The 10,942-nt window shown below is 40.5% G+C and overlaps 1 protein-coding gene across 1 annotated transcript; it reads left to right on the top strand.

Annotated features, from left to right (window-relative positions):
• Positions 1 to 259: 259 nt before the first annotated feature.
• rab11fip2 (RAB11 family interacting protein 2 (class I)) lies at positions 260 to 10,604 on the top strand (the record flags this gene model as incomplete). The annotated part of the gene is made up of 6 exons (XM_083897183.1): positions 260 to 392; positions 1,331 to 1,914; positions 4,840 to 5,246; positions 5,420 to 5,771; positions 6,847 to 6,919; positions 10,380 to 10,604. The coding sequence occupies exons 2-6, from the start codon at positions 1,562 to 1,564 to the stop codon at positions 10,602 to 10,604; spliced, it is 1,410 nt and encodes a 469-aa protein (XP_083753309.1). The 5' UTR covers positions 260 to 392; positions 1,331 to 1,561.
• Positions 10,605 to 10,942: the final 338 nt, after the last annotated feature.

Genomic DNA, 10,942 nt, shown 5'->3' with positions numbered 1-10,942 from the left:
ACAAACATTCTAAGCTGCACGGTAGCTGTATTTGTATTTTTATTATTATTTTCTGTAATTAGATTTATTTTATTAATAATAAGTATTAGTATTAGTATTAGTATTAGTATTAGTATTAGTATTATTATTATTTTATAATAATAATTATTATTATTATTTTATAATTAAAAAGAAATAATATTTGGAACTTTAAACTTTCACCCGCGTGGGACAGGAAGTGACGTCAGACAAGGAAATGAAGCTCGCCACTAGCCAACACCAGCAGTGATCAGCCACAGAAACATCAGCTGGCGTTCGTCTCTTAAGTCGGCGCATGAATGTGGTTTTTGTTTACTTTTTGAGCGTGATGAGGGGCTGAATGTGCTTCGACAGCTACTGAAAATGACACCAAGGTAAGATACTCTGTGTCTGTGTCACGCTCACTGTGCCTGTTAGCTCAGTAGCTAGCTGCCTGGAGCTGTCGTGGACCTGCAGACAAAGCTCAGTGTAAACCTCATAATTATGAGTCGCTTCACTGAATGATTAAACTAGTGTCAGTGAGCTGAATTAAAGACTAGGTCATGACAAACCTGTGGAAAGATTCTCATTTAGGGACATTACACATGTGGAGAATTCATGTAGATTCAGGAATGTATTAATAACATTAAATAATATTTATTTATAGAGCATTCACATTCACAACATCAACATACAACTCATAAAAATCAGCAGAATGAATAAAGTCGTCAGTATTTTAATTTTTTGTTTTTTTAAAAGAAGCGTTTAAAAGTATTTGATACATAAATGGTCTATGAATGCCATAATACAGAATTAAGTCTAAAAGAAAAAAAGTTTTTCTTTCAGAAGTGACTTTTAGAAAAAATTTGCAGGGTTGTCTTTTAGTTTTTCAATTGACACTGTTTTTTCTTTTTTAAGAAAATGTTTTATTTTTTTTATTTTGGATTAAATGCATTTAATTAAAATGGTGTCTATATACCCTTCTGAGCCTGTTGCCAATTAGGTGACAGGCTCAGTCACCTTAGTGCATCATGACCAAAGTGTGACCACTGCATGAGATCATCACTGTCTGTGTTCATGCTGTAGCACAGAGAGATTTAGACCTGTACATAGATACTGTACTAACCTGTATGCAAATTCACATTGTTTCAATCTTCACATTTCTTGGAATTTCTCAAATAATTAAAATCACATGTGTCTCATCAACTGTAACCAAACCTGTAACCATTAGCTAGCTTAATATTGATGCTCACCATGTGTCCACATGAGTCATGTCTTGGTTCTGGGAAAGATACTGATGCTCTTCTGCTTCTCTCTCTCTCTCTTTTTTCAGATGACTCACCAGTGGCTTGGACATCTAATTTGACAGAAGATGAGACTTGCTCTGTTTGTTAGACTCGTTGTGATTGCTACTGTAGGCACACATCACACTGACATGGACAACACACTATCTTGAATTATGAGTGTTGCTTTTTGCACATCACTCTCTCTAAAAAACCTAAATTCATACATTTTACCATTGAATTTGTATTGAATGGCTCTAATTTAACAACCAGTGCTGACAATGTCACTGGGGGAGCAGTCTCAAAAGTGGTTTCCAACCCATGTCCAAGCCACTGTTTTTCAAGCAAGCCATTTACAGGCCAAGGGCAAAAATGGCACCAATGATGCCTACACTATTATTCAGCTGGGCAAAGAAAAGTACTCAACATCAGTGGCAGAGAAGACCGTCAGTCCAGTCTGGCGAGAAGAAGCCTCCTTTGAATTACCTGGTTTGCTTTTGGAGGGCAACCCAGAAGTATATGAACTATGCCTTATTGTGATGCATCGATCATTGGTTGGGATGGACAAGTTCCTGGGTCAGAGTTCCATCAATCTTAATGAAATCTTTGATAACAAGGAGCGAAAGAAAACTGAGTAAGTACTGCATCACACTCCGTAACAGTAGTGTCCCAGATTTCCCTTCAGTCTACATAACTGCCAAACAAAGCACAGAGGTAAACAAACCAAATATTAGCAGATTGTCCTCAGCAGAACTCTAACCATAAATTATTGCATTAGCAAACTTTTCTTGGGAAATTTGCCAACATGTAATACTGCCCTGATATGATTATCCATCATTGGAAATGAAAAATTAAAGTTAAAGTATTACAACCATTAATCATGTTTTCTGTACTGTCATTGCAGTGCCATTATTTAATCCACCCAGTAAATATTCACTTGCCACTTGTCATGTTTGAATTTGAATTTTTGTATATTTCTTACCAAGATTTTAGCTTCAAAGTGTTTGAGCTCTTATTTTATGCAAGATTTTTCCAGCATTAAAGTGTTATTGTAGCTCACGGTCATGAAGCAGTGTAGGGGAACAGATTTTCTTTAGAGGAAGTGGAAAATATTTGCAGAGCTATTCCGGTCATAAGTGGATTACAGCTCCTGGTACAGTATATTAGTTGTTACACAGTCACATTCATTTACGTCATGTCTTATTTCCACATTAGGCTACATGTGTGGACAGTGTGCTGAGTTGTGTGTTATGTTTTGTGCTTTGTTCTCAATTAGGTTGATGACTTACCATCGCACAAATTTAATAACATGGCATTGTCTGTTTAAACAGTTTTAGAAATACTTTTCTGATCAAAAGAGCAGGAATTAAACTGGTTGTTACCTCATAGATGAATTAGCAAACACAATCAAATCACCAGGTTTCTTTAGTCTTTAACTGTGTTGTTTCTTAGTTAAATCACATAAAAAATACATTATTTCACAGTCAGTAACCACACATTGGTTGAGTGATATTTTGCATTTGCGGTTTCAGGCTTTGTTACATATGTTTCCCTACATTGTTAAGAGATTGTTTTTAGCTTAATCACTGCTCTTGTAATCACTAGTTGGCCTAATTGAAACTAGTGGAGCTGGCTAAACATGTCTTGTTAGTCACTCCTGTTCATAAAGTTGTTTCTACTTGGGCCATTTGAAATGTTACTCTTTCTTTCCCCAGAGCCAAATCTGGGTTTAAATCTCATCTTGGTTTGTGGGTTTCTCATGTTCCTGTGTGCTTTTTTTATTTTGTTCACAAAGAATGTAAGTTATGAAGTGGTGAAAGTTTAAGTTGACTATAGGTGTGACTTTTCTGGCCAGTACTGGGTGTTGGTCTAACTGAGTAACAGGTGACTTATCTGTGCTGTTTATCTGCCTTATGTTCCTTCTGAAATAACGATTGTCCCTGACTTAAGCAGAGAATTCAACATACTGTATGAAGTACTATTATACTTGGCCCAAGGGTGTTGACCCTTACAAGTCCATCAAACCCTACAGAAACAGAATAACCAAACTGGATCTGCTGCTAATTAGCTCAGTGCATGTTTTAGAGTGGAAAGATACTTCCCTTTTGCCCGTCAGGTGGCAGAATAACAATACATTATAATCAGCGTGAATGGGTTTTATTTGTTTTAGGTGTCTGAGCTGATGCAGCTTGAGGTTGTGCCCTTTTTTCAGCAGTGGTTCTGTAATGGATATGCTCGCATTGCTTGCTCGCCTAATCCTACACTGCAGGCACACTTGACAATGATGCCCGGGACCCTCGGTGCTATATCCACACTCGATAGTGCGCCTGTGTTCACTGTGGCCCTTCCGCAGTGTTTTTGAACTGACATATTGGGGAGGAAAAACCTGTCTTGATATCTGAGTAGGCAGCCCATAATTATCGCACACCTGTGTTTGTTGATTGTGAGGAGTTTCCCAGAGGTCCTGGCCCAAGTGGGAGGATTGTGGTTCCAAGCACACGGAGGTTTATCTTGGCCTTGAGACACACGTGAAGTGCAGCCCTGGCCCCACGGCAGCAGCATGCTGTGGCCGCTGATCATACTGAGCATGGTGCACAGCCTGGGAATTAGACCCAGTAAGGCCTTTCATGAATGGGCTCCTGGTCCACGAGACGGTTTAGAATAGCCCTGAACAGCTGCGGTTTTTAAAAAGCCAATAGCAACACTTCTTTGGATTGAAGCGATAGCTGATATTTCATGCTGGAATTCATGGGATACGACCGATCCCCACTTAAATCCAGAGAGTAATATCAGGAGTCTTATTAAAACAAATACATTATGCAAATGTATTCTCAGTTCAAGGGTTGTCTATTATTTTAAAACATATAATTTATTAATGGGACTGTACCACAGTGGAGCCCACACACGTATTCTATGATTTACTTTGTCAGGTTTCCTATAGGACATTGTGACCGGCCCTATAACACGGACGATATGTCTCGTTAGCATATATTGACTGGTGGGTTGCCCTGCAACATGGCTTTGCAATTTCCCAGTTGCTTGTTGTTGCATTTCTGAACAAAGGCCAGATTTGTGCAAATGCCACTTCATTTCGCTCACAGTGAAAGCATAAATCCCATTACTTCCAGTTGAAGAAGCAGAGAGGTTAAACAAATAGAATCTCAAAAGCTGCCTGAAATGGCCTATATTATTCTGCAGTTGGCTGTTTCTTACATTCAGTTTGCAAAGAATAATGTTTATCCACTGAATGATAAATTGCATTCTCACTTGTGTCAGGAAAAAGTTCAAATGATTTAAGCTCCTGCATTTGTGTTTAGCTTTTGGATTAGTCTGCTCAAATTAGCCTTTTCACTGGTGTCCACAAAGAAGTAGGTAGAGCACATTAGAAAAGATGTGGGCTATTTTTTTTCCATTTGTCATTTTTGTTTGATAGTGTAGAGCATTTACAGACTTTGCATACCCTTCTTCTTGAATTATGGCTAATCAAATAACAATTATTCACTCATTTTATATAAATTGTGTTTTTGCTAATCCTAAACTTCCTCCACTCTCACTCTAGCTGGTATTCCTTGGAGTCCAAGCCAGGAAAGAAGAGGAAAGAACGAGGCCGCATCCAAGTCGGCGTCCAGTTCATGAGAAATAACATGACAGCCAGCATGTTCGATCTCTCCATGAAGGAAAAGCCCCGCTCTCCTTTTTCCAAGCTTAAGGACAAAATGAAAGGTCGTAAACATGACAGTGGCTTTAGTGACACATCTTCAGCCATCCTGCCTCGCTCTACTGCATGTGACTTGGAGCCCAGCCGTGAGACTTCTGGCCCAGACCCGCAACCCCAGCCTGAACCGAAGGTGAAGAGACAATTACTCTCAGGGGCTCATAAACTCTCTGCAGCCCATTCCATGTCAGATCTCATTGGGACCCACTTTCGGCCCAAACTGGACTCCATGAACTCCATAGGAGAGACTGGTGAGCTATTGTTTTCTCACATTGTTTGAATTAATGTTATATTTGCCAGTTTGTTGTTGCATTTTTATCGCTGTTTGGCACATACTCATCATCTTTCTGTCCTTTTAAGAATGAGATTAGGTCTCACTCCATCATTAGTTGATGTAATGCTTTTGGTTTCTCCCTGATTTTAGGGAGCACAGGTGGACCTCATAGGCGTTCCCAGAGCGAGGTGCCAGACTATCAGGATGGCGAGGCACACAGTGACCCTTTTACTGATATCAGTGACACCCTGCCACAGAAGTATGCCACGCTCCCACGCAATCACAACCCATTTGAGGAGGACCGCGGACAGCTGTGGGACCGTGCAGAGCGGAAGGAAAAAAAGGAGAAGGTCAGCCTACTGGAACGTGTGACAGGAAAGAAGGAAGGCCGCAAGCCCAGCAACGGGGCCCGATCAGGCAGCCCTGGAGACCTGCGTTCCCCCAACCCCTTTAGTGGAGACTCAAAAACAGATACTAACCCGTTCAGCTCCAACTACAAAAGGTAGTTTTCTTTTCCAGTAGTACTCAGTAGTAAAAAACATTAATACTGAATAATTTTGGTTTGTGGACTAAACAAGACACTTGAGAGCATCGTTATTTTGAGGTTTAGTAAACACAGATCAACATTTTTATGGACCAATTACCAACTATTCAATGAATGTAGAAAATAATTGACAGATTAATTGGTTATGTAAATTGTTACTTGCAGACTTACCATATAATATAGAAATGCAATCTGAATCCAACAATTTGTTAAAAAATATGTCAATATGATACTGTCCACCATCAAAAATCTCTTTATTCTCTTCACTAAATCCCCCACCACTTACCATTTGAGTTTTTAATGGTCCATCTTAACAATCACCAGCAGTTCAAAAATAGCATCCTTATAATTTCCACTGAATGACTTGATTGTAGCTTTTATCCATGTGGCTAAAAGTTTGTCTATTATGTCTATATATTTGCAGCATATTACCATTGTATTTTACTCACGTGGAACAACCGCGACACTGCGGGATATTCGTTACGTGTATTGGCTCGTGTAGTTTTGAATACCTTGTCGATTTGAATTCCGATGCACCCCATCTCCCTGCACTCCACTGTTTTCAACTTTTGTTGTTGAAACATTTCATCCATCCATTTTCTACCGCTTTATCCTCATCTGTTTCTTATGTTGCACTAAGAGTTGGTAAGCACTGTGGCTAAGTTCTGGTTTATCAGACGAGAAGGTGTCATTAGTGGCTCTTTAAAGAGCCTGGGCTTGATAAGAGAGCCCTCTGAGCTATAGTAATGAGATCCTCTGCTGAGATAGACCACCCAATTAACCACTTATCTCTGGAGGCACTAGTCCATCATCTTTACTGCTGCCTTTGTCATGCAGTAGCTCAGTGGTCATTTATAATGTGGTGCATGAACATAAAGAGGTGCCCCAAAGTACTATTTTATTGGATGAACTTATTTACAGCTGCAGGAAAAAAAGCCAAAGAACACATCATGTTCAACTTAAATATCCAACTCTCTATACATTGTTTTATTCTAAATATACACCACTGACTTGCTATTTGATTGCTTTGCAGCGACAGAAAGTCAACAGGAAAAGAAGACTTCACCTTTGGCCACAAGAAGAAGGACATCTTTGGAAAGAAAAATGTACGAAAGGCAACACAACCTTGTCTGGTAAAATTGTTTGTCAGGTGATGGATGTTGTTGCACATTGTCACACATTGTCACGTTTACTTGACAGTGACTGAGATAGAAAAGAAAATAGGAGAGATGACCTTCACATTTGCAACTGTGTTATTACTTCATGTTCGGTGGTGTCAGACATATTTTTAGTTGAGAAGTCTAAGTTTCCTTTGACAAAGCAGCTGGTGACACCGATCTCTGAGACCTCTGAAAATTCAGATGTGCCATTCAACTAATTAGCAGCTGCACACATCGGTCATCGTGTCTGATCCAATCATGATTTGTAGTGGTGTGAAGTTTCAGTCTATATAAGGTCAGTCAAAGTGGTGTACGGCACTGGCTCTGTAATTGGAGTTTTGTTGTCGAGAGAAAGGCAAAGACATGTTTTGTTTATCTTTTTAATGATTATTACATTATGTGGAAGTGGCTTTCTTACCCTGCTGGTATTTTCTGTGAAATCCTGTGGTTTCACATTTAAATGGCACAAAAATGTTCAGACTATTAAGCCCAATTTATACTCCTGCGTAAAGTGCTCTGCGTAGCTACGCAGAGTCCTCTGCGTCGACGCAGAACCTGTCGAAGAGCCTCTGCGTCGTCTCCGGGTGCACGGAATATTTTTTAAGTGTCCGTCACTCCGTCAAGGGACTACGGAGACGGCAAGAGCTGCGATTGGTCCTCAGGACAGGCCGAGCTAAGCTGCTCTGTGCCGGCTCTCAGTGCGCTCCGGGCGTCCTGACAGAGGCGGAGCTGATCCCCGCCGATAACGCCGCTGCCGAACTATAAATACGTCATATCTTAACACACACAGCACATGTTTAGACTCTAAATGGCCAATTTCTCGCCTCAAATTATCTTAAAACTGCGTTCCGTGACACAGAAAAGTGAGAAACGGCCACTTTTTCAACAACAACAGTCTTTCTCTCTCTTTCTTTCTCGGACGCCATTGCTCACTGTAGCCAGAAGCACAACAACCTTGCGCAGCGACCCCTACTGATCGGGCGGGAAATTGCAGCGAGTGTCCGTCACCACGACGCAGAAGTATAAATGCTCGAGGCGTCTCCGTGGTGACGCAGACGGATAACGCATACGCAGTCGGAGAAGTATAATGTGGCCTTTACATTGCAAAATTGGTATTCATGAGGGAGCAGTGGGAATGGTTGCTTAAGTGATGCCTAAACGACAAAGAGAATGCGGATAATGGCTTTCCTCACCTTTCTGTGTGGGTGTTGAGGGCTGTCGGTATCCACACGTGCCCCTGTGCATGCTGCAGTGCCTTGCCGAAATGGCAGGCTCCCATTTCCTCTGTTCCAAGGCCCTAATTAACCACAAGCGGGGGGAGGGAGGGCAGTGAGAGATTTCAAAGGACTGAGCTTTTAGATTCTCTAAGCTGAGCTCATTAGAAACTGTAATGAAACAACTGGAGAATGCCAAGTGTGTGCCTTATCTTCTCCTCACGACTGATCGCAGAAAAATGGCCATCATTACTTTGCCAGTGTATGGTCATTTCTAGGCCTTTGTCACCAGCCTCTCAAGCTCCTGATTATTATGCTGTGTGTGCACATACGTGGGTAAGAGAGAATGTGTGCACACGCACATGCTTGTATGTTCCGTACAGTATGGCTGTTGGTTCTCTTATTGCCTCTGTAGTTGGCTTAAGTGCAGTATCTTTCAATCGGATGCCTTTTTGTGTTTTGTGTGTGTGAGGAATAGGTTACTGAGCTCGACTCTTGAAATCTTCCTTACACTGGACATTTAATCTCTTTTGCAAATATTTCATTTTGGTTTGTGTAGCCCCACAGTAGCCTCTGTGCTGTTTTAAGCGATAAGATACCTGGTAAGCAGTCTCGCTCCAGGTCTTTCAGCATTGTCTTTAGCCAGCAGTAGAAGCTTGAATGGTGCATGGGAGTGGAAGCTGATAAGTGTGGTATTTTAAACAGGGTGAAGGCTTTGCTGCTCTCTCCGTTTGGGGGAGGATGCCCAGCACTGAAGCGATAAAGTGGTCCCTCATTAAAAACGATTACAGCTCCTCTCGTACCCGCGCAATATGATCTGCACATACTGTACCACACTGCTCTGTCCAAAAAGATTGTCCTCAAAGAGCAAAGCTGGGCTTGGGTTGCATCCTCTTTTTTCCTCGGTGTTTTAGTCTGACCTTTAGTTAAAGAAATATGCAGCCTGGCGCTTTCCCTTAAAACAAAGATGTCATTTTTGTGGGAAATGTTTTATTGTTCACTACGGGCAGGCTTGCAGTAGTTTTTGCCTTAACCATCCCTGTTTGGGGAGATCATATTAGACACTTCAAAGAAACAACTTTCTCTGAATGTTAGCGTCAAAGTAAAGTCCCATTAGAGCCGTTAAACTGCTGCTGTTTTTGATTTGATACAAACACTGTTAGACAGTTTTAGATCACAACATCTGCTTCAGAAAATGAGTGCTCAATCACTGGGGAAGAGAATGCAGCTTGGACTGCATTTTTCTGTACGAACTTGACTGTGCCCGAGAGAGTATTGTCTGACAATGGGAAAGGAGGAAGACGGAGAGAGGGGAAAAGTGTGGAGTGTCTATGTATGTTGGTGCGTTGTCGGCGTTAGGCGTGTGTGTGCGTGCCCCAGTCGGTAACGAGTCACTGCGTCACAATGCCAAATGACAAAAGTTATCTTTACATCCAGGAGGAAGCAACTACTAGCCCCATGATGAACACGCATGCACAGATGCACACAAGTCACACACTGTAAGAGCCATCACTGGCATGTATAACATTTCAGACTCACCTTTGACATCCATCAGTTCATAATTAACTCTTGTTGAACTGGAACCACTGATATATATTTACATACATATTTATCACATAAGCATATTTTGACTTGTGGAGGAAAAGCATAGCATCAACTGTGGATTAATGGCCTCAATGACCAGTGTGATGCGTTCACTGTCCTGTTGTAAATACTATCCCTGGTTTTAAACAGGGATACTTGGTCAGTTTCTAATTATTATCTCTTATTTTTACCCGTTATACCTCTATTAATTAAATGTTTACACCATTTTCACTAAAGCTATTTAAGTTGTTTGAATTCACTCCATTTTACTTGGTTTCACAAAAAGAACCGGAGTGTGATCATAATTTCCGTATTTTTGTCCAATCCTATTCTCTACTGGGGAACAGGCTCCTCTTAACTCTCATTAAGCCTTTATTAACAAGAGATCATATTTGTTTTATACATTTTTTGCAAAAGCAAATTAGAGATAAACACATGACAAGGTTTTCACTGCTCATTAGTTTATTTTCTCTGTTGTGAATGCACATTAAGGTTGTCTTTATCTCTGCCTCTCTTTATGCTCAAATCATTTGAGATAATTCAACTATTTAACATCGACTTTTATGAAACCTATGGCACTTTATTATTATTTTTTCTTCTTCTTTCAGGAGGTGACAAAGGAAAGCGTGGCTGCCTATAGCAACTTATCATTTGAGGAGGTTGTGCAGGAACTCATCAAGCAGAAAGAAGTAGTGAAAAAGAAAGATGCTCAGATCAGGGAGCTGGAAGACTACATCGACAACCTACTTGTGCGCGTCATGGAGGAAACACCAAGCATTCTACGGACACCATATGAGCCAAAAAAGAAGGCCGGTAAACTTAGCAAAAAATAAAAGGCGGCAAAGAAACAAGAAAGGTTACGAATTAAGGTTTAGTGGACGCTTGTGTATCATTATCGTATCATTATCATATGTTAAATTTATGATTGAGCTATATCGTTAGCACATTTTAAATCAATGAATGTAGTTCTTATACATTTTTAATGTTTTGCATTCCTAAATATCCATTTTTTAATTTTTTTTAATTTATCTTTAGTTTCTCATGGTTTATGTTGAGGTACTTTAGCACACACATAGTATTCATCACTTAATTCATGTCAGGATTAGGTTTAGCTACTATTGAATGCACTTGTGAACCTGTACAGGTCTGTTACTCCCACAGCTGGAAGCTC

Source organism: Microchirus variegatus (assembly GCF_963457635.1).
Source record: "Microchirus variegatus genome assembly, chromosome: 11".
NCBI classification, from domain to species: Eukaryota; Metazoa; Chordata; class Actinopteri; order Pleuronectiformes; family Soleidae; genus Microchirus; species Microchirus variegatus.
Note: the sequence above shows the minus strand (reverse complement) of the source record. Positions and strands in the feature narration are given on the sequence as shown.